The sequence below is a fragment of the Myotis myotis genome, unplaced genomic scaffold, assembly GCF_014108235.1.
Source record: "Myotis myotis isolate mMyoMyo1 unplaced genomic scaffold, mMyoMyo1.p scaffold_m19_p_5, whole genome shotgun sequence".
NCBI lineage: Eukaryota > Metazoa > Chordata > Mammalia > Chiroptera > Vespertilionidae > Myotis > Myotis myotis.
Genome location: NW_023416357.1, coordinates 42,957,918 through 42,982,153, shown reverse-complemented (window position 1 = coordinate 42,982,153; position 24,236 = coordinate 42,957,918). Strand labels below are relative to the sequence as shown.

Below are 24,236 nucleotides of genomic sequence, written 5' to 3'. Positions count from 1 at the left end.
TGGTCCTTGTCCCTAAATATTTTGTAATCTAGCTATTTATGATTATAAAGACATTAAAAAAACTCTAGACCCTGTCACCTGTAAGTAAAATCATCTTCAAAAGTAGTAACTTTGGAAGGTTATACAATTATTTCAACAATCCTTCCATTGCTCAAATTGGTTTTTGCTTCTTTTCCTTCAGGACTGCCTTTGGAATCATTATACAAATCATATAAGAAAAGCAGACTCGGTGTGTTAGTTCAGAATGCCACTTCATCTTCCTCAAGCACCTAGCTTAGTCACCTGAATTAATCACTAGATTCGTGCACAGTGACTGCTGATCGTTTTTAAATCTCTAATTCACCCCAAAGACAAGTTTCACTATTCTTTTTTTTTTTTTTGGAAAAAATAAAATTATTTTTTATTTATACCTTACAAGTTGAAACTCCTAGGTTAGAACTATTACACATGATTGGAATAAACTCATGCAGTAGAACAGTCTATTGTAACAAATGTCTATTACCACATTCTGTTGTTGGAACCTTTTATCACTTTAATAAACATGACAACCATATGTGCTAGGCACTATCATTTCAGCAAACAGGGGCAGACCTGGGACTTTAATTCAGGTCTGTCTGTTTTCAAGATTATGATATTAATTGCTATTCAATTAGCTGCTCTTAAGTTTCTAAGGTATTTATTTTTATTTTTTTGCTATTCTTGATAATCTGCAAAACAATGTACTGCAGAATTCCTGGACAGTAAATACTGAGAACAAGGAGCGCTTCTCATCACCATTGTGTCCTCTGCAGCAGCCGTCAGGAGTGGGATGCTCGCATGTAGAATTCACTGAAGGGGCTGCCTCACATGAGCTGTTCAGCGGCTGGAAACATCACAGTGGGCTGATGATAAAGATGAGGAGGGGTCCAGATGAGGTTCGAGGGGGGTTTCTTTCTGTTTTATTATTCCAGGGTTTTCACTGCTCCTTAGCTGTCTGGCTTTGACAACGAAGGACAGAAAGGTCTGCCAGAAGCTGGCAGCAGGTTTTCCCAATACTCCCTTCTAGCCCTGTGTTTTAAAAAATATATAGTTAATTAATTTAAAGATTTGTATCATATATATATCCAATACATATAAGTTAGGTGAATAATCAGGATAAACTAGAGATTCAGTTTCAACATAAAGACAGAACAACTGTGTTCATAGCCATTCATGCCAGGGGTCTTTCTCAAATTTCTATCCTCAGTAACAATCATAAGGCTTCATACCACCTGTCAGAAAAAGACAATGTGTTTGAGTTTTATAGACTTACTAGAGGCCTGGTGCATGAATTCGTGTACCAGTGGGGTCCCTTGGCCTGGCCTGTGGGATTGGGCCAAAACTGGCTCTCTGACATCCCCCGAGGGGTTCCAGATTGGAAGAGGGTGCAGGCCAGGCCGAGGGATTTAAATTCAGGTTTGTCTGGTTTTCAAGATTATGATATTAATTGCTATTCAATTAGCTGCTCTTAAGCTTCTAAGGTATTAGAAGCTTAAGGGATCCCACCAGTGCAAGATAGATCAGGGCCAGGGAGGGATGTGGGAGGTTGGCCAGCCAGGAGGGGGCGGGGGGACCGCAGGAGGGCTCCAGGGTGTGTTCAGCCCATCTTGCTCAGTCCTAATCAGCTGGACCCCAGCATCAAGCTAACCTACCGGTCAGAGTGTCTGCCCCCTGGTGGTCAGTGCATGTCATAGTGAGAATTGAGCCGCCTTAGCATATCATCATACTAGAAGCCCAATGCACGAAATTCGTGCAAGAGTAGGCCTTCTTTCCCCTTCTTCCAGCACCGGCTTCCCTCTGGCACCTAGGACCCGGGCTTCCCTCGCAGTCCTGGCTTCATCCGGGAGGATGTCCAGAAGGACGTCTGGTCTAATTAGCATATTATGCTTTTATTATTATAGATTATGCTTTGATTGGTTGAACGGATGACTGAACACTTAGCATATTAGGCTTTTATTATATAGGATATTCATTCTGAAATTTGTAGCAGGGTTCTACTCAATATTTTAATGCAATAACAAGTCTATGAAGATGGGCTTTTTTGTCTGTCTGTTTAAGAAATATTTTTTAAATATATTTTTATTGATTTTAGAGAGGGAGAGGGAGAGAGAGATAGAAACAGCAATGATGAGAGAGAATCATTGATCGGCTGCCTCCTGCATGTCCACTACTGGGGATCGAGCCCGTAACCCAGGCATGTGCCCATGGCGGGAATTGAACCTGGGACTCTTCAGTCTGCAGGCCAACTTTCTGTCCACTGGGCCAAATCAGCTAGGGCTATGAAGATGGTTTTTAATGTAATGAGCCAAAATATAATTCTTCAAAAAATAACTAAAAGCAGAATTCAAATAACTTTGTCAGTATTTATTCCCTGCTTTTAGAAAGAAGAGCACAAAGGTTCCTGGTCACAGACCTTTGTGTTAAATATAATTTTAGTTATTTTCCCCCTTTACTTATGAAACAATGAATAAATTAATATGTTGGGATGATAAAAATGTCAGAAATCTGTGTGCATATAGGTTTCTGTGTAATCACAAATATCTGTAAACATCAGTATGTTTGGGAGTTCAGGGTTCAAGGAGTGTGTGGCTTTACTCTAGAGAATAATGTTTCCTCTTTAGTGGCTAATGCATTTTAAAGTCACCTGGACAATGATAATTTTTTTTTTTTGGACAATGATAATTAAAATAAATTGTTTCTCACTTATCTGAGGGATATCAATCATCACTAAAGTATGCTTTCTTCCTCGTTTAATTATACTTATACTAGAGGCCCAGTGCACGGATTCGTGTACCGGTGGGGTCCCTTGGCCTGGCGTGTGCCCTCTCGCAATCCAGGACCCCTTGGGGGGTGTTGGAGAGCCGATTTCAGCCTGATCCCCGCAGGCCCGATCCAGACAGGAGGGAGCCTGATCATGTGCGTTGAGCATCTGCCCCTGGTGGTCAGTGCATATCATAGTGACCGGTCGCTTAGGCTTTTATGTATATAGATTGAGTACTTTTTTTCTAAGTATGATATCTACAGTATAAAAACCATCTTCTGTAATAAATGTCTATATCTCCCCCCCAAAATGTTTGGATAAATGATTTCTTGTCTACTTTTACAATCTAAATAAATTTACATTAGGAAAGTCATTCCAGTTCAAAAATAAAGAGTATTCTAAATCCCAGTGAAATGGATAAAGAAGTATAAAATGGATTAAATATATACTAGCACTGAATAGAAAAGAGGAGACAGCAGATATTGTGACTAGTTTTTGGAAGATGGGAAAGGAATGACATTCTATTGAAGAGAGAGACAGAGAGAATCAGAGATGCAAATAGAACAGTAATTTCCTCCCCCTCTCGCCCCTCCCCAATGTCTTCAATGATGAAATGGATTGATTGTAACAAATAGTGTAATTTAGAAATAAGAAGATATTAGAGAAGGCAAAGACCTGTTATTCTTCATTCAACAATGAAAAAGGAAGTTAATTAGAAATTTATATATAGACAGATGGAGACAAAAATAAAGTTGTGTTCTGATTTGTATTTTATGAGTCCTGCTTGTTTAATATGACAATTATAGTAATATTGTAAATGTTATTTACATTTTTAGAATAAACTTACAGACAAATCTTGGAGGACTTAACTATAATTACAGAGCAAAATACAATGGTTATGAATCTTGATAATATAAAAGTAATGGTATAACTTAAAGAAACCAAGAAATAGGTAAGTGAGAAAAAGTAGAGGGCAGCAGGAGTGGAATAAGCAGATACTGCCTCCTGTGATGGATTAAGGAATAAGTGGTTAAATATGAAATTCAAACTTATAAAGGCAATCAACAGAAAAAATAAAAATGTAATGAGTCAAATTAGGAAAAGGAGAACACAGAACAGGGGACGATCATGTGATTTAAATTCCTCAGCTTTCACAAAAGGCAATTACCACTTAAAATTGATAAAACAAGAAATGGAGGTATGAGACTTCAAAACATAAATGCCAAGCAGGATCTCTCCGGGACTGGGACTGGTGTCAGGAGGGAAGCAACTTGTACTTTTCATTTTATACAATTCACTTCCTGAATTTTTATTATCATAGGCATGCATAGTATGTGCAATAATAAATAAAATAAGATTTGAGGAAAATAGTGTTATTAATGTAAAAATTCCTACCTGGCTCTAATCCAGGGTTTGGTATGCATATTGAGGCCACTTCCCCAAATACCATGCTTATCAGAAGCGGGGGGCCAAAAGCCCCTTTCTGGGGCCAGCTCCTCTGCAATCGCCCTGATGTGGTAGGGCTCGAATCCACAGCACCCGCCGATGTACCTGACCCCCAGGTTGTAGGCCTCTCTGGCGTATTTTTGAATGTCCCACCTGGTTGCAGTTCTGGGCTCCAGTCCTAGAATGTAATAGTTATGGCATTTCTGTTACCATCTCCATTTTCAGATGATAGATACTCTGATGAATGTTGGTGTTATTTTTTTTAATTAAAAAACTGTAAAGTTTAGATTATGCATTCTTCAGATAGCTCATTTTTGGTTAATATTGCATGTTTTTGGCTTAGGCAGTCTTGAATTGTAAGACTGAACCATAGTTGTTCATTATGTCACAACAGGAAGTCTCAGGGACCTCTAATATGCGCCTGAGCTTACCAAAGGGATATTCTGGGAGATCCACAAACCCTCCTTTGCCACAGTCAGGTGTGTGGAACCCCAGAGACTGCACCATCAGATGTGCTTTCAATCCTGCAGCTTGGAGGCCTTCCTTCATGAGCTTCATTGTCTTCAAGCTGATCCCGGGCCCAAATCGGCAGTTCACGCCAACGATTGAAGCCCCTATGCAAAGACATAAAAAAATGTTTACATTTTTAAAAAATATATATTTTTATTGATGTTAGAGAGGAAAGAAGAGGGAGAGAGAGATAGAACCATCAATGATGAGAGAATTGATCGGCTGCCTCCTGCATGCCTCCAACTGGGGATTGAGACACAACCTGGGCATGTGCCCTGACTGGGAATCTAACTGTGACCGCCTGATGCACAGGTTGATGCTCAACCACTGAGACACACTGGCCAGGCACATTTTATTTTTACTTTTTTATTTTTTGACAGTTAGAAGGTGCCTTAGAGGTTACTATCTCTCTCTACCTCCCAAGTGTTACCAATGAGGAAAACAATTCCAGTTCATTTTTTTAGTTCTGAACTGCCCTGACAATGTTAAGCAAAGTTTGCTGAATTTCATAAACAACAACTGAGCAGCTTATCACACTATGAGTCCGCATTACCTGCTTTCACCAGCTTCACAGCACATTCTCCAGGTGTTACGTCATTCTTGTCTCCCTCTGGGCCTATGCACATGGTAGCTGCCACAGGTTTCCCGGATTCCTTTAAGACTTCCACAGCCCACACAGCTTCCTCAGCATGCTCAAAATACTAAGAGAAATTGCATTGCTTTCTATTGGTCCAAATATAAAGCAGATTTTGAGTGGAAGAATGTAAATGTTGCAAAACCGTTATTATAAAAAATAACCGAGTATATAATATGCAATAAACTTGCTAAGGAATGTGTCTCTCTCAGACTGATTAAAGAATACCTTTCTGAGTAAATATTTTAATTCCTTTAACAATACAGGGTGGGGCAAAATAGTTTTACAGTTGTTTGTATGGAAAATAATGCAATACTTAATAAATAATAATACAATAATAAACTCTGTGTTTCACCTACTCACAACTATAAACCTACTTTTGCCACACCTGTATATAGATTTCCGCTCATATGTCATCTAAAAAACACAAAGGTTTTTAAGTAATCGAATATTTAAAAATCATAATTTTGAAGGAGCAAAAGTTAATAAATTTTGAACTCATCTTTTATGGAATTGGGGTAATAATGAGTAGTTTGTTACTACTTCAGAGTGCTTTTATATTCCCTTCTAGTTAGATATTCATAAGTGTTCCATAAAGGAGGATTGGAAATATGGTTATTTCCACAGATGAGAACACTGAGGCACAGAGTGGGGAGGGATAGCTACTGAGTTTCTTTGTGAATGGTGGACAGGACACCCTGTTTGATAAATTTATGACATTTGCAGGGGTGCCTCTCAGGAACTCCCTTAAGTGCCACAGTCGAAAAGCTGAACTTAGGTGAAGAAAAGCTAGCAGAAATCTCCCTGCTTCTTCCTTCTTGATTTAGAAACAGATTCTGCAGAAGCAGTGTGTGAGGATGACAGAGTCAAAAGATATGGGTGTGTCTGTGCTCTGCTGTAGGTGGCCCTGAGCCTTCAGAAGGCTGAGGAAGCAAGGTTTTCAATAGGTTCAATAGAGTGATTGGGGAAATAGCAGTTGGTAGGCTATTGTCCTTGTTGAGCTGAAGGCTTGGATTGAGGACTTGACTCTAGCAATTGTAATGGTAAATGGTGAATGAGGGCTTTTTAATTTTTGGAAGAGGCAGGAAGAGAATGTTTTGGGCCTACTGTTCAATCAATAACCGATTCTTACTGTTTCTTTCTTTAAAATATTGCTCGCATGTTATAATTTGAGTGGAAACAGAGAGGCAAGAGGGAGCAAGGATGGAGGAGAGCAAGGGAACTACTGGTACTGAGGATTATTGGTGGGTTCTGGAGGAGCCTGAGCATCCACCTACCCCCAGGGCTTTAATCCCTTCTGTAGCCTGTCCCTCCTTCAGGGGAAGATACTCCCTGAATCACTGTCCCCTTTCTCTGACCCCATGTTATAGTGTCTCCTGAGAGTCAGCTGCTGCAACCACCCTGCCCTAGAAAAGCAAACGCTAGGCCTCCCCTGGGTCTGTCCTTTGGCTTCACAGAGAACAGAGCATCTGAGTGAGAGGATGTTGACTATAGTGCATTTAAATAAACCTTTGACCATCGTAGGGAATGAGGGCATAAGGCAATCCAATACTCTCATGGGAGTTGAAGACTATTCAGTTATACTTGTCAGTAAGTTTAACACTCTCCCTATAACACTAGACTTACCTCTGCAATCAAGAAGTCCACATTTTTCCTGGCAAAAACCTCTACTTGTAGTCGAAAAAGTCTTTTAACTCTTGCTTCATCCGCGTCCTGTTTATATATTGCTGTCTGGCAGATACCCCCTGCTACCAAAGCATCACCTTTGTCAGCCACTTCTCTGGCGAGGTCACAGGCAGCGGCATTTACATCTTTCCACTGAGGTTAGAGAGCAAGAAGTAAGATGGTGAGCCTGGCATTTTAAAGGTGTATTATAATCTATAACAAAGGGGGAAATGAGCAAGTAAGATGAGGAGAAGTTGCTGGTTTTAACTGCAATTCGAGAAGATCAGCAGAGTTAGGTACCATCTCCTCTACTACCAATGAGGTTTAATTCCATTATTGTACTTACCACATTGGATTTTAGCATATTTGTTTGCCTCCCACACTTGACTGTGAGCCACTACAGAAAAGGCTCTATGCCTTTGTACCCTCTTTGTATCTGGCATAGGGATTGCACTATAACAGGCACTCAATAAGTGTTGGTTGGTTGGGCATTAACATTTATAAGTATTAACACTTTACGTTTGCAGAATATCTCATAATACTTCCACATTCTTCACCATATTCACCTTTCTCAACAACCCTAGGCAGTTAAGCGTAAGTTATCTCCATTTTTCAGAAAAAACCAATACTCCATGCAGTCAAGTGTCTTACACAAAGTCACACAGCCAATAGGTGGCAAAGTCGGGTATTCAATTCTTCTCATTCCAAGGCCACTGCCGTGAGCCCTAGGACCACCCTGTCTCCAGATGGACAAGTCAGAAAAAAAGAATGTGAAATAAGGAGGTAAAAAGAGCATCTATAAAATGTTCTTTCTTTATAAAAAAAAATAGCACAGAAAAATAGCTATGTCCTTCCAATGGCCTGTTGTTTCCTAATCCTATGCCCTCCCTTCCCCTAGATAAAAAGAAAGAAAAAGCTCATTTATTTACTGCATATGCACCTACATAATAATTAATTACTTAATGGATATTTTATGTGGAGTTTGTAGTAACACATCAAGTCAATTGCACAGCTTCCCATTGAGAGGTTATTTTTATTATACATGGTCCCTACCCCCTCCTCCTCCCCCCCCCTCCCCCCGCCCCTTCGTCTCCCAACCAACTATCACCAATACTTACCTTGCTTTCCAACTTTTCTTCACTGGCAGAAAAGGTGAAAGTCTGCATGACATTTGCTCCTGCTCTCAAGAATTCCATGTGAAGCTGACCAACTACAGAGTAGTTTTTTAAATTGAAATTAAGACATTAAAAATCACATAAGCTATAATTTTCAGCAGCAGCAGCTCACCCACTTCTCTTCCAATCATACACAATTTCAAATCTAGTACTTATAGAAAGAATTTCAGATTAAGGTCAGTAAAATTCAAGGACAGACATAGCAAAGACCATACCAAATCAGGGCTGTTTAGAGTAGCCGCATATTATCTTGCTGCTGGGCCTCACAGCTTGGTGAAGACTCATGCAGAGATTAAAGCTTAGTTGGCCAATTGTTCTTGGTCTCTTGGTCTAGAGAGGGCTTATTCAGTTTCCAGTATCATGAAGAATCTAGCTGGTCTGCTTACAGTCCTCAAAGTAGAATGAGGAAAACTGTGTTTATTTCTTCACACCCCCCCCCCCCCCCCCCAACAGAACCTGGCTGTCTATTGTCTATCCTCTGTTAAGCTGGTGGATACCATTAATCATCCTTACCAAACACACTGTAATAATATAATATGCAAATTAACTAGAAGGATGAATATGAAACAATAACAGTTTTACTATATTAAGGAAACTCTTAAATATCCAGAAGCTATATATATATTTTTGAGACACATAGTAGAATGTATATTTTAGTAGTCCCTATATGTAAAGATGCAAATGTGTGTGCATGGTGGTGGGAGGAGAGAGAGAGAGAGAGACAGAGACAGAGAGAGACAGAGACAGAGAGAGACAGAGAGAGAATTTCCTTCTATTTGTTCAGACCATGTACTGTCACTGTCTCCACATCTTGGATATTTTGACAAGTGAAACAGTCCTTAGAAAATATGTGCTATTATTTTTTTTATCTTCTCTCAGTCAGATGTACTCAAAATGTCACCCAGATAAGCACTCCCAGAGATGCTGGCACTGACCTGCGTCTGGATGTTCTACCACGACCTCCGGAGTCCAGAGCCCAGCCTTCACGTAGCCCCTCTTCTCCAGAGTTATGAGGAAACCGCCATCTCCAACCACAACCTCCCCACTCTCCAGACGTTCCAAAATACCCTGAAGGAGAAAAAGAAAAATCACCAAAGGCCCCTCTTTTCCCCCAAATAAGCAGTTCCTGATTTTCTGAAAGATAGTATGTTGTTCTCACAGCTCCTCTTCTGTTACAGTCACCAATGTTTAATAATATTTCAGAAAGATTGGATACACTATTGTTTCTTGGACAATCCAGGGACTTTTTTAGTGCAGAGTGCTGTTACTTTTGTTTCTCATAACATTTAATCTGAGTCAAACTGTAGTGGAAATGATGATTCCATAATAGTTCTTTTGGTTGTTGATATGCTTGTGGCAGACATTGCTGGTTGCTTAACTAATTTGCATTTTCTCTCCTCTTCTTTGTTAATGTATTTTGTTTGGGGAGACAATGCTTCCAACTTTTTAAAACTTCCCAGGGATCCCTTGCTGCTGGGATGGCTATTTGACAAGTGCTGCCCAGGGAGACATGGGTGGAAGTCCGCTGAAGATTTCTGGAAAAGTATTGCTTTCCTGACACAGATGTCCACTCCCTTCCATCCTGACACTTTTTCCTTCCTGACTGGAATGTCATCATAAGCCCTGGAAATACAGCAGTCACCTTGCCACCATGCCACTGAAATCCGCATGCTAACGCTGGTGGAGCAGAAGGGTAACAGCAGCCTGGCGTCTTAATGACATCTCTGAGTAGCTGCAGCAGCCATGGATTGCTAGTCCTCTTGTTAGGTGAGAAAAACTCGTTTTTGTGTGTAAACCACTGAACATAATGCACTCAACATTTGATAAGTATGCCCTATGCTTTCCAGCATGTTTATAGACATGCTCTCATTTGGTGCTCCCAACAGTTCTGTGAGTGAGGCGGGGCATTTTGCAAATGAGGAAACAGGTTCACAGAGACTATGTGACTTGCCCAAGATCACAGAGCTAAGCAAGTAACAAAGCCTAGTTCAGATATTCTAAATTCCTATCCTATTCTTTTCCTATGTTACCACCTTTCTCATCAGCCCACTCAGAAATTAAATAAAAGTCTGTATCCAGAGCAGTTATCTAAGGGTTATGGTTTCCAAGGTCTAAATTTTGCCTCCCTCAGATACTTGCATGGCTCACCCTCTCACCTCCTTCAGGTCTTTGGTCAAGTGTCATCTTTTCAGAGAGGCCTTCCCTGAACACCTGTGACAACTGCAAACACCCCATGGTGATCCCTATTCTTCGTGGATAGACTGCATTAATTGAAGATATACCGTTTTAGTGAAAATGCAAGGCCAGTTCATGTCAGCCTTGCCTACAGCTGGACCCAGAGCAATGCATAAATGGGGGAGAAAAGCCTCCAGTTCCCCATCTAATCAGTCATATTTGCAGTCCAGAAAGGTACACCAGAGGCGACGTACCAGGCTACCATATCCACACCATCTCCATTTTCCTATGGAAGGAAGCAGAATGGAGCCCTGCTGTGTTAACCATAAGTGCTGTTTGACAGAGGGAGAGTCCCTAATTCTGGTGAGCCTTCCATATTTCATATCTAAAGATGAATTTTTGGGGAATGTGGAAGACATGTTAACATTTACCAGGATTCTCACCTATCTCTCTACTCCATCCATAAAATACAGTTTGCTCTTTTTGTTTTGCACTTTGAAACATAAAAAAGGACTGAAGCTTTCAACTTTCAGTGAGACCTTCCCACATGCCAGGTGCAGTGCTAGGCAAGCAGGATAAGCATTGGAATAACTCAAGGTCTGTGCCCTCAAGAAGCTCAAAGTCTGGCTTCCCCGGGGAAGGCCAGTGGGTCAGCAAATCATCCCAAGACAATGTAATAGATAAATGCTGCAGAGGGGTATAGAAGAGAGAATTAGAGGTATAAGTCACCTGTATAAAATCTCATCTTGAAAATCTAACATACTTCAATGAACTATGTTAAGAATCAAATTTAATAGTACACATCAAACACTTTTAGAAGGAAAAACATTGGTATACAATTTAAGTGTTATTAGTATCTCACCACCCATATCCAAACCAAGTGGATCTATTTAACATTTTTTATTTTTGTCCCCCCACTCTCACTGTGCCTGGATTATTGAAAAGACCTCCAATTCCCTCCAGCCCCCTGTTCTATGTCCCATTGCTGCCAGAGCAAAGCCTTGCCTGGCCCACTCTGATTTGCAATAACCTCTCCTTTGTGTCCTGCTGAAGTCCAAACACCCTCCATTCCTGCATCCATTGCCTGCACTGCAGTATTTGCTTACTTACCTGTCTCCTCTGTGTGGCTGTAAGATATTTGAGGCTCAGGTACCTTGTCTCTATTCCTACTACCTCCTACAGCACCTAACAAAGAGTAAGCCCTTGATAAACTATGCAGGGTTCACAGACAGACAAGACCATTTTGAAAATGTCATATGTCTCACATATGCTTCAAATTTGGTCCTGAGAAGGGAAATATATATATATATTCTAACAGAAAATTTGCTAGGTTTTTTAAAAAAATTATAGTACATATTTTGATGGTATCTTCATAATACCAAATAAACATTTTCATCTGTTGTCTAGATGTTTGTCCAATATTTTAAGTTTGCCAATTTTCTAAACTTCCATTAGCAAAATAAATTAGTTGTTAAGATTTGAATTCAGAGCATCTTTTAGCTTCTCCTTCACTGCTGTACTCACCACCCCAGTTACTGTACCCATATGATCTAAAGATAGTTTGAAAATGAAAGGACCGTGTAAAATAGAGAACACTGTAAACTTACAGCACATTTATATTTTCATTCCGTCCTCCCTTTCAGTTTGGAGTGATCCCACCTGTGACCTGACGATGACTCTAAGACAGTTACACCCCCTTTCTGCAGGTATCAGTATGTGGACATCAGGACTTAGGATCTGGCTTCAGGGCACCTCTATTCATACCCAAAGGAGTCCTCCCTGTGGCAGGAGGCAGCCAGAGACCCAATCTGCCTAAAATATCACCCCTTATGCCAGAAAAATGCCACTGCATTTTTGGATTGCTCTTTTGGATTAAAGATACAGTTGGAGGTGCCCTCTGTGGCAACTGAATAAACTCTTAAAATGCACCTGTTAGCTGAGAAGAGACGTGGGATAATTCCTTCCCACTAACATTTTAATTTTCACTCCCAGAGACCCATTAACATGGATTAGTATATCATAAACTTGGTGTTGCAAGAGTAGATGCCAGGAAGAAACTCAACAGGGACGGCATATTTTCAAAACCTTAAAAAAAAATGAACTGTAAAAGTGAACACAGTAGTAGAGAAGGTTTAGAGAAAGAAATCAGCACAATGTTCTTTGCTTCTTTAAGTTTTTATTACACCCATTTTCTTCAATGCCCATATTTTACTTTTATAATCAGGAAAACATGTCCAAAATGATTTTAAGTTTTTGAACCCATATTCCTCATCTTATGAAACGACTACTATTATTGTGTCCTGCCTTATGGTGTGTATAAGTATATATACACTGAGTGGCCAGATTATTATGACCACCCCATCAGTACTTTGTTGACACTTTCAAAAATACTGAATATTGAAAACTTCCTAAGCAAATACTCTCAAGGTTTTATTATTATTATTTGCATAACTAATTCACTTTATTGTACTGATGGGGTGGTCATAATAATCTGGCCAGTCATAATAATCTGGCCACTCAGTGTGTGTGTATATATATAGTTGCAATCAGTGTGATATATCTCCTTTTGTAAATTAACACATTGCCAAAGCACTTTGCCTGCTTCCATACTTAGCTCCTTAGGGGGCTAACACTTATTAGGTGGATGAACCTTAATTTATTTAGGGAGCCCGCTACTGTCGGGAGTCCTGTTTGTTCCTAACTTTTTATTTTATTTTATTTTATTTTATTTTATTTTTTTTTTTTTGATAATTGCATCCTCATTTACTTAATTTTCTCTGTGAAGGCAGTTCCTATGAGTATTGATAGTACTTGTTGATGACTGTTCTTCAGACATATTCTGTTGATGATGCCGCTTCTGTTGGCTTCAGAGGTACATTGTGTCAATAGTTGGTCTTCAGACATATTCTGTGATGACCCTGCTTTCTTTTGGCTTCAGAGTTATGTGTGCCGATTGCTGGTCTTCAGAAATATTCCCTCCTTCCTCCTGTCTGGGTCTGGGGTGTAGGTGAACCAGATTTGGAGCTGTCAGGGCCTCAGCAGCAAGGTCTGGGTGTGTGCATCATAGCTATTAGCTGGTCGCCCATTATGGTTGTTTCGGTCGTTTGGTTGTAATGGTCTCTTAGGCTTTTATATATATACTAGAGGCCCGGTGCACGAAATCGTGCATGGGGGTGGGGGAGTGTTCCCTCAGCCCAGCCTGCACCCTCTCACAATCCAGGACTCCTTGGGGGGGATGTCCGACTGCTGGTTTAGTCCTGATCCTGCAGGAATCCCTGCTGGATTGGTCCTAAACCGGCAGTCGGACATCCCTCTCACAATCTGGGGCCGCTGGTTCCTACCCTCTCACCTGCCTGCCTGCCTGATAACCCCTAACCACCTGCCTGCCTACCTGATTGCCCCTAACCACTCTGCATGCCTGCCTGATCTCCCCTAACTCCTTGCCTGCCTGCCTGATCACCCCTAACCACCTCTGCCTCGCCCCCACCTGCCACGGCTTCGTCTGGAAGTACGTCTGACTGTCTGGTCTAATTAGCCTTTATTATTATAGACTAGAGGCCTGGTGCACAAAAATTTTTGCACTCGGGGGGGGAGGGGGTGTCCCTCAGCCCAGCCTGTGCCCTCTTGCAGTCTGGGACCCCTCGGGAGATAACGACCTGCTGGCTTAGGCCTGGTCCCGGGGGGCAGAGGACAGGCCTAATCCCTAGGTGCAGCCCCTGGTCAGGCTCAGAGCAGGGCTGATTGGGGAGTTGGGGCGCCACCTCCTGTCATGCACAGAGCAAGGCGGATCAGGAGGTTGCGATGCCACCCTCAGTCATGCTCAGGGTAGGGCCGATTGGGGGGTTGGGGCACCGCCCCCTGTCACACCTAAGGCAAGGTCGATGGGGAGGTTGCAGCACCACTCCCTGTCACATACAGAGCAGGGCAGATCAGGGGGTTGGGGCGCTGGCCCCTGTCATGCACAGAGCAGGGCTGATCAGAGGGTTGAGGAGCTCCCCCCTGTCACTCACAGAGCAGGGCTGATTAGGGGGTTGGGGCACCGCCACTGTCACACTCAGGGTAGGGCCGATGGGGAGGTTATGGCTCTACCCCATCACACACAGAGCTGGGCTTGTTGTGGGGGGGGGGGGTTGGGGCACTGCACCCTGTCACACACAGAGCCACAGGGTGATCAGGGGTTTGGGGAGCTCCCCCTAATCAGGCACAGAGCAGGGCTGATCAGAGGGTTGGGGCTCCATCCCCTGTCATGAACAGAGCAGTGCGGATAGGGAGGTTGTGGCCCCGCCCCCTGTCACACACAGAACTGAAGGGCGATCAGGGGTTTTGGGCGCTGCCCCCTGTCACACTGATCCCGGTGCCGGGAGGCCTCGCGGCTCTGCTGATCCTGGTGCTGGGAGGCATATTACCCTTTTACTATATAGGATAGAGGCCTGGTGAACGGGTGGGGGCCGGCTGGTTTGCCCTGAAGGGTGTCCTGGATCAGGTTGGGGGTCCCCACTGGGGTGCCTGGCCAGCCTGGGTGAAGGAATGATGGCTGTTTGCAGTTGGTCACACACCCTTCAGGGTGGGGGTCCCCACTGGGGTGGCTGGCCAGTCTGGGTGAGGGGATGATGGCTGTTCTCAGGTTGGCAGGTAACTGAGGCTCCCAACCACTCCTTTTTTTCTTTTTCTTTTTTGTTCTGGAATTTATTTACTGTCTATGGCTGTCACTGGGGCTGAGAGCCGGTTTTAGCTCTGAGGCTCGGCTCTAGCTATGAGACCTCTGATGCTGAAAGCAGGGATCTGGGTTTGTTTGGGTTCTATAATTGTAACACTGTTGTGATCCTGATGGCTGAAGCCCGGCCAACTGAAAGCAGGTTTCTGGGGAATGTTTACCTTCTATATTTCCAACAATGTTTCTTAGAGTTGCAGCTCAGAGGCCGGCAGCAACAGGAGGGGAACCGTGACTTCCTCCGTCACTGGAGCTAGCAAGCCTCCTGTTTGCTTCAGCTGCCTGGCTGCCGGCCGCCATTTTGGTTGGCAGTTAATTTGCATATCTCCCTGATTAGCCAATGGGAAGTGTTTGGGGCCACGGTCGATTTGCATCTTTCTCTTTTATTAGATAGGATAGATGTGGCCACTGTCACATATGCAATTCCTCATTGACTGAAATGTTGCTTTATGGCAAATGACTATATTTAGAGAACCTATGACTCCAGCAGCTCTAGAATGTTCACACAAAGAGGAATAAAGGAGAAGGAAATTACTATTTCAATTGTGATAGAATTTTGCTTTCTAGCATTCTCTACAGAACTAAAATGGAGTGAAGAGGTACATATTTAGCCTTCACAGCCTACCATAGCAAGATGATCATTCAAGTCCCAACTAGGTGTACAGACACCATTAAACATGAGCTAAAATTCACCAGATCTTATGACAAGGTAACACTTACCTTATGATAAATATATCATAATTAATTTAGTAGGTCAACTGGATATTGTATGCTCTGTAAGTTTGGTGTAATATGATTGCTTTAGAATTTATTTATTTTTTTTATTTTTATTTTTTTTTTTATTTTTTTTTTTTTATTTTTTATTTTTTTTTATTGCTTAAAGTATTACAAAGGGTATTACATATGTGTCCATTTTATCCCCCCGCCCTAGACAGTCCCCTAGCCTCCCCTATCCCCCAATGTCTTATGTCCACTGGTTATGCTTCTATGCATGCATACAAGTCCTTTAGTTGATCTCTTACCCCCCTACCTCCTGCCCCGCAACCCTCCCCGGCCTTCCTGCTGCAGTTTGACAATCTGTTTGAGGCAGCTCTGCCTCTGTATCTATTATTGTTCAAAAGTTTATAATGGTCTCTATTATCCATGAATGAGTGAGATCATGTGGTATTTTTCCTTCATTGACTGGCTTATTTCACTTAGCATAATGCTCTCCAGTTCCATCCATGACGTTGCAAATGGTAAGAGTTCCTTCCTTTTTAGAGCAGCATAGTATTCCATCGTGTAGATGTACCACAGTTTTCTAATCCATTCATCTACTGATGGGCACTTAGGCTGTTTCCAGATCTTAGCTATGGTGAATTGTGCTGCTATGAACATAGGGGTGCATATATCCTTTCTGATTGGTGTTTCTGGTTTCTTGGGATATATTCCTAGAAGTGGGATCACAGGGTCAAATGGGAGTTCCATTTTCAGTTTTTTAAGGAAACTCCATACTGTCTTCCATAGTGGCTGCACCAGTCTGCATTCCCACCAGCAGTGCACAAGTGTTCCTTTTTCTCCACATCCTCTCCAGCACTTGTCGTTTGTTGATTTGTTGATGATAGCCAGTCTGACAGGTGTGAGATGGTACCTCATTGTTGTTTTGATTTGCATCTCTCGGATGATTAGTGACTTTGAGCATGTTTTCATATGTCTCTTGGCTTTCTGAATGTCCTCTTTTGAAAGGTGTCTATTTAGGTCCTTTGCCCATTTTTTGATTGGATTGTTTATCTTCCTTTTGTTAAGTTGTATGAGTTCCCTATAAATTTTGGAGATTAGGCCCTTATCGGATATGACATTGGCAAATATGTTTTCCCACACAGTGGGTTTTCTCGTTGTTTTGTTGATGGTTTCTTTTGCTGTACAGAAGCTTTTTATTTTGATGTAGTCCCATTTGTTCATTTTCTCTTTAGTTTCAAGTGCCCTAGGAGCTGTATCAGTGAAGAAATTGCTTCGGCATATGTCTGAGATTTTGTTGCCTTTGGATTCTTCTAGAATTTTTATAGTTTCCTGTCGTACATTTAAGTCCTTTATCCATTTTGAGTTTATTTTTGTGTATGGTGTAAGTTGGTGGTCTAGTTTCATTTTCTTGCATATATCTGTCCAATTTTCCCAGCACCATTTATTGAAGAGACTATCTTGGCTCCATTGTATGTTCTTGCCTCCTTTGTCAAATATTAATTGAGCATATTGGTTCGGGCCGATTTCTGGGCTCTCTATTCTATTCCATTGATCTATATGCCTATTCTTGTGCCAGTACCAGGCAGTTTTGAGAACAGTGGCTTTGTAATACATCTTGATATCTGGTATTGAGATCCCACCTACTTTGGTCTTTTTCAGGATTGCTGCAGCTATTCGAGGTCTTTTTTTATTCCAGATGAATTTTTGGAGAGTTCGTTCTAGATCTCTGAAGTATGCCGTTGGTATTTTAATGGGAAGTGCGTTGAATTTATAGATTGCTTTGGGTAGTATGGACATTTTAATGATGTTGATTCTACCAATCCATGAACACGGTATGTTCTTCCATCTGTTTATGTCTTCCTCTATCTCTTTTTTTAACGTCCTGTAGTTTTCTGAGTAGAGGTCTTTTACCTCTTTAGTTAAGTTTATTCCTAGGTAGCTTAATTTTTTTGGTGCGATGGTAAACGGGATTGTTTTTATAATCTCTCTTTCTGAAAGTTCACTATTGGTGTATAGAAATGCCTCGGATTTCTTGGGGTTAATTTTGTATCCTGCTACATTGCCAAATTCATGTATTAAGTCCAGTAGCTTTTTGATGGAGTCTCTAGGGTTTTGTATGTATAATATCATGTCGTCTGCAAATAAGGACAGTTTTACTTCCTCTTTTCCAATTTGAATGCCTTTTATTTCTTCTTCTTGCCGAATTGCAATGGCTAACACTTCCAGTACTATGTTGAACAGGAGTGGTGAGAGGGGGCATCCCTGTCTTGTTCCTGTTCTTAGGGGAAATGGTGTTAGTTTTTGTCCATTGAGTATGATGTTGGCTGTGGGCCTGTCATATATGGCTTTTATTATGTTGAGGTATGATCCTTCTACTCCCACCTTGCTGAGAGCTTTTATCAAAAATGGGTGTTGAATTTTGTCAAATGCTTTTTCTGCATCAATTGATATGACCATGTGGTTTTTTTCTTTCAATTTGTTTATGTGATGTATCACGTTTATTGATTTGCGGATATTGTACCATCCTTGCATCCCTGGGATAAATCCTACTTGGTCATGGTGTATGATCTTTCTGATGTACTGCTGGATCCGATTTGCTAAGATTTTGTTGAGGATTTTGGCATCTATGTTCATGAGGGATATTGGCCTGTAATTCTCTTTCATTGTGTTGTCTTTACCTGGTTTTGGTATTAGGGTGATGCTGGCTTCATAGAATGAGCTTGGAAGTGTTCCTTCCTCTTGAATTTTTTGTAGTAGTCTGAGGAGGATAGGTTTTAGTTCTTCCTTGAATGTTTGGTAAAACTCCCCTGTGAAGCCGTCTGGTCCTGGGCTTTTGTTTGCTGGAAGCTTTTTGATGACTGCTTCAATTTCTTCCATAGTTATTGGCCTGTTGAGATTTTTAGATTCTTCCTGATTGAGTTTTGGAATGTTGTATTTTTCTAGGAATTTGTCCATTTCCTCCAGGTTGTCTAGTTTGTTGGAGTAGAGCTGTCCATAGTATTTTTTAACAATCATTTGTATTTCTGTGGGGTCTGTTGTTATTTCGCCTCTATCGTTTCTGATTTTGTTTATTTGGGTCCTCTCTCTTTGCTTCTTGGTGAGTCTGGCTAGAGGTTTGTCAATCTTGTTTATCCTTTCAAAGAACCAGCTCTTGGTTTCATTGATTTTCTGTATTGTTTTTTTGGTCTCTATGTCATTTATTTCTGCTCTAATCTTTATTATCTCCTTCCTTCTGCTCACTCTGGGGTTTTCTTGTTGCTCTCTTTCTAATTCTTTGAGTTGTAGAGTTAGATGATTTACTACCATTTTTTCTTGTTTTTTGAGATAGGCCTGTAGAGCTATAAACTTCCCTCTCAGGACTGCTTTCATTGTGTCCCATAGGTTTTGGATTGTTGTGTTTTCATTGTCATTAGTTTCCAGGATGTTTTGAATTTCTTCTTTGATTTCATTGGTAACCCAATCAATATTTAATAGCATGCTATTCAGCTTCCAGGTGTTTGAGTATTTTGGGTTGTTTTTATTGTAGTTTATTTCTAATATTATGCCATCGTGGTCTGCGAAGACGCTTTTTATGATTTCAATTTTCTTGAATTTGGGGATACTTTGCTTGTGACCCAATATATGGTCTATTTTTGAATATGTCCTATGAGCATTTGAGTAGAATGTATATTCCCTGGCTTTCGGGTGAAGTGTTCTGAAGATGTCTATTAAGTCCATCTGATCTAGTGAGTCATTTAGGATTGCTGTATCTTTGCTGATTATTTGTCTAGAAGACTTATCCAGTGCTGTCAGTGGTGTATTAAAGTCCCCTACAATGATTGTATTGTTGTCGATCTCTCCTTTGATATCTTCCAGGAGTTTTTTTATGAATTTGGGTGCTCCTGCATTGGGTGCATATATGTTTACCAGGGTTATATCTTCTTGTTGTATTGATCCCTTTAGTATTATGAAGTGGCCTTCCTTATCTCTTGTTATGGCCTTCACTTTGAGGTCTATTTTGTCCGATATAAGTATTGCTACCCCAGCTTTCTTTTCCTTTCCATTTGCCTGAAAGATATTTTTCCATCCCTTCACTTTCAGTCTGTGTGAGTCCCTTCTAATGAGGTGGGTTTCTTGTAGACAGCAGATGTATGGGTCATGTTTTTTTATCCATTCAGCCACTCGATGTCTTTTGTTTGGAGCATTTAGTCCGTTTACGTTTAAAGTTATTATTGAAAGGTACTTGTTTGTAGGCATTTCTGTTTTTGTGTGGCTGTTTTCTTTCTGAGCTTTTTATTTCTTATTTTTATACCAGTCCCTTTAGCATTTCTTGCATTGCTGGCTTGGTGGTGATAAACTCCCTTAGCCTTTTTTTGTCTGTGAAGCTTCTTATTTCCCCTTCAAGTTTGAATGATAGCCTTGCTGGATAGAGTATTCTTGGATTCAGTCCTTTGCTTTGCATCACTTTGTAAATTGCCGTCCATTCTTTTCTGGCCTGATGTGTTTCTGTTGAGAAATCATTTGACAATCTAATGGGAGATCCCTTGTATGTAACTTTCCGTCTCTCTCTTGCAGCCTGTAAGATTCTCTCTTTGTCCTGAACATTTGCCATGGTAATTATGATGTGTCTTGGTGTGGGTCTTTTTGGGTTCACCTTGTTTGGGACTCTCTGGGCTTGTGTGACTTTTTTCTTCCCCACCTCAGGGAAGTTTTCTGATATTATTTCTTCTAATAGGTTTTCTAATCCTTGTTCATCCTTCTGTTGTTCTGGTACCCCTATTATTCGTATGTTGTTTCGTTTCATGTTGTCCCAAAGCTCCCTTAGGCTCTCCTCCTGTCTTTTCATTTTTTTCTCCAATTGCAGTACATTTTGGGTGTGTTTTGCTTCCTTGTCTTCTAAATCACTAATTCGGTCCTCCGCTTCTCCTAGTCTACTGTTGATACTTTCAATGGAGTTTTTCATTGCAGCTATATCACTCTTCATATCTTCTTGGGTCTTACTTAAGTTGTTGATTTTTTCATCTGTTTCTTCTAGCTTCTTCCATATGTTATCGATTTTTTCATCTGTTTCTTCTAGCTTCTTCCATATGTTATCGATTTTTTCATCTGTTTCTTCTTGCTTCTTGCTGAGGTTGTCGATTTTTTCCTCCATCCGGTTTATGCACTCTAGGACCCTTATTCTGAATTCTTTTTCTGTCATGTTGCATGCCTCTGTATTACTTAGCTGCTTTTCTGGAGAGTCCTCCTTCTCTTTCCTTTGGGGGTTTCTTTGTCTACCCATGTTTGATCTCACTGACATATCTAGACGTTGAGTCGTTCAGTGGCTGCTCCCCTGGTGGCAGTGACTCCTTGGTCTGCGGTTCCTCTTCGGGCGGTTGCGGTAGCAGCTGCTCTTCAGTTGGCAGCAACTCCTCTGGTGGGTGCTGTTCACAGCTGTGGTGGCTCTTCTGGCTGATGGGGCGAGGTTTCACGTACAGCTGCTGTTCCTCAGCAGAGGGTGTGGTGCTCAGGAGGTTGCTGTTGCTTGGATCTGCTGTGTTGATTTAAAGGCACAAAATACAACACAACAAGGCACCACGTACCAGGCACTATACACAAATATATTCACGATATTAATAACCCCAAATAAAGGTGACCACCTGAATTAAGAGAATTAGGGGATAAGGAAGAAGGAAGAGAAAAAGAGAAAAGAGAAAAAAGAAAAGAAAATTAGGGACCAAAAAAAGGAGTGCAAAAATGAAAGTGGGAAAAAGGAGGGGGGAAAGTAAAAGCGAGAAAAGAAAGGAAAAGAAAAAAAAAGAGCGAAAAGAGAGAATGAAGTGGAAGAGGGGAAGAGACTTTTTATATGAGGAGAATGCTCCTATAGAACAGCCATTAATCCCAACAAATTCCAGCAACAGCTCCCTGGAGATAAATGCAAACTAGAAACAACCAATAATATAACGATGAAAATAGAATGGAGAACACTAATCCCAAAATAAAATAAAGAGAAAATAAAATGGCACTTTAAAAAAAAAATGGTAAAATGGTAGCAGTAATAATACTGGTTAAAAATAAGAAGGTAGTAATTAAAAGGTTAAATCAGGTGATGGAAAAAAGAAGAAAAAAAAAAAAGAAGAAGAGGAAAAGAAAAAGAAAAAAAAAAGAAAAAAAAAGAAAAAAAATTGGTTTCTTAGTTAAAAGGTGAAAAAAGAAAAAAAAAATATTGCAGTAGTGAAGGTCCTTCGGTTCTTCTATTCTTCAGTGTGGCTCGCCTTAGACCTGCCAGGTATTCAGGAGAGTGTTGAGTTTCCCTGCGATACACTGTTCCTCTGTGTTGTAAACCACAGTCCTTATTTTAAAGCAAGCCGCATTTGTTTCCCAGACTGCCTTATTTTGTGTTTAGCAAAGAGTCAGTTTGTGGGTCAGCCTCTGGGTGGCAGTGTTCTGGGGTTGGCCTCTGAGGCTACAGGGCCTCTCTGTCCAGTGGAAGTTCACTGCCCAGAGCTGGCTGCGTAAGAGTTACCAGTGCTGTGTTGTTGCTGGGATTGAAAATCCCTCTATAGGCCAGACCCTGTTAACTCCCAGGGACTGATCAGGTTATTTTAATCCTTGATCTCCTACAGGGTGGAATCTGGGTGTGGCTGTGCTCCTTGCCTGGGGGCTGGGGGGAGGAGTCTCACTCTCCGGAGAGAATGGCTGCCTCAGACGTGGGCTCAGGGGTGTCTCAGCACTCAATTCGCTGCCACCTCTCCCGGCCCCCCTTCTCTCCTCAGTCTCTCCCCAGATTCCACTCCTCCGCACACTCTCCCTCTCTTCAGCACAGGTGAGTGTCTGTATCCGAAATGTCCCATGAACAGGGTTCAGTGAAAACAAACAAACAAACGCCGGCCGCAGAAACGGGGAAGGCTTGGTTTCTGTAAGCTTCTTCTCTTACAGGGACTGCATGGTCTGATCAGCTCTTCAGGCTGCCCCCTTTAGGCTCAGTCCTCTGTGATCACAGACCGAGCTCTCAATTCCCCCAGTAGCGCCAGGAATCCCGCGGTTCTCCTTTCCCCTTTTAGGGGCTGTGCCTGTCCCAAGGGACGCGGCTGTCTGCCACGCGGTCTCCCTCCGACTCTCTGGGCTCAGAGGTCTGGCAAACTTTCCTGCCCAAATCCCTGGTTTTTTTACCTTTCCAGGGGAGTTCTGCTCTTCCCGGCTGTAAACTGTCTCGCCAGCTGAGGAATTTCGCCAATTCGGGGTGGATGTTACTAGTTTCAGCTGCTCACTCCATTTGCTCAGGGACACGACCTGGGACGCGTCTGCCTATACCGCCGCCATCTTCCTCTATCCCTAACTTTTTAGTATAAATCAGTTGGTAACACACATTTCTTTTCCATGCCCAAATCACCCCATTGCTCTCTTCCGTCTCTTATGAATTTCAGGGCTCAGGTGGGCTGCTTTGAGAGGTTCTGGACAAGTCCTGCGTCCAAGTTCATGGCCTTCCTAATTTTATTTTGTCACCCCTTCTTCCCACCACTCACACACCAGGTGTAGAAATGGGTGAACAAAGCCAAGAGCTGGCGACCAGACCTGGAAAGGGGCTGAGAGAAAGAGCCTGGAGACCGGGGCTGCCAGGTGGGATGAGACAAAGGGGTCCCCAAGCCCCCTCCCTCCACACCCCACTAAGGGTCTGGCTGCCCGAGCCAGGCCTGGTTTCAGGCCAGCCGGCAACTGGGACAGCCAGACTGCAGCCCTTCTGAAACCCGAGGGCAAGGAGCTCTGGGGCAGGAGAGCTAGTGCTGTGGGTGCTGCCGCTGTGGGTGCTGTGGGTGCGGCAGGTGTGGGGAGAGGATGGAGTGTGGCCTCGAAGTCTGAAGGCGCGCATCCCCGCTCCACTCTGCGTTCGTCCTCTGACTCTGGGGCCTCAGTTTCCTCAAGCGTGTAAGGGGAACAGTTGTGAAGATGAAGAGATAATGTGCTCAAAGCACTGGGCGCAGGGCTGCTCAGAGTCAGGGCTCAACAAATGGTACCCAGGTTTGTTATCTTGTCCTCACACCATGGCCTGTCGCCGCCCGGCCCCGCGATCCCATAAACCGAGGCCTAAGCCGCCCAGGTGCCTTGCCGCGGCCGCAGAGCCGGCCGGGCTCCAGCGGGCTTTGCACCCCGGCGCCGGGAGCCCCGCAGCCTGAGGGCTGAGTAGTCGCGGACTTGGGGAAACTCACCTTCTTGGCTCCGGCGGGTGCCATAGCGCAGAGGCTTTGCAGGCGCGAGCGCGCAAGTCCAGGAGCCCGCCCCTCGCCCGGGGGAGGATCTCCCGCGGCCAGGGCGGCCCGCCAGCCTCCGCCTCGGAGCCGGTGTCCGTGCTCTCAGCTTCGCCATGCTCCGCCCGGGAGTGCAGTGGCTGCGGGGCCTCCCGCTGCGGGGCTTAGGGCTGCCTGGCTCCCCGCGCCGTCCGCGCTCTGTCGGCGGCCACGAAGG

The 24,236-nt window shown here is 42.7% G+C and overlaps 2 protein-coding genes across 2 annotated transcripts in view; one reads left to right on the top strand and one right to left on the bottom strand.

Moving 5' to 3' along the window:
- Positions 1-323: 323 nt before the first annotated feature.
- BHMT2 (betaine--homocysteine S-methyltransferase 2) lies at positions 324-24,113 on the bottom strand. Its single transcript, XM_036310239.1, has 8 exons — positions 23,981-24,113; positions 9,145-9,277; positions 8,153-8,244; positions 6,996-7,187; positions 5,289-5,436; positions 4,657-4,839; positions 4,175-4,403; positions 324-1,047 (listed from the first exon to the last, which is right to left on the bottom strand). The coding sequence occupies exons 1-8, from the start codon at positions 24,002-24,004 to the stop codon at positions 966-968; spliced, it is 1,083 nt and encodes a 360-aa protein (XP_036166132.1). The 5' UTR covers positions 24,005-24,113; the 3' UTR covers positions 324-965.
- Positions 24,069-24,236, top strand: part of DMGDH (dimethylglycine dehydrogenase) — a 57,367-nt gene continuing 57,199 nt past the window's right edge. The window contains exon 1 of the mRNA XM_036310238.1: positions 24,069-24,236. Coding sequence (XP_036166131.1) covers positions 24,136-24,236 — 101 coding nt within the window. The 5' untranslated portion in view covers positions 24,069-24,135.

Excerpts from the sequence above, each read along its gene's own strand:
- BHMT2 (XM_036310239.1), bottom strand. The coding sequence starts at position 24,004 with ATGGCACCCGCCGGAGCCAAGAAG. Across the intron at positions 9,278-23,980 it reads CACCCGCCGGAGCCAAGAAG|GGTATTTTGGAACGTCTGGA; the intron begins GTGAGTTTCCCC and ends TTTCTCCTTCAG. Across the intron at positions 1,048-4,174 it reads AAACCCTGGATTAGAGCCAG|GGCTAGAAGGGAGTATTGGG; the intron begins GTAGGAATTTTT and ends TTTAAAACACAG.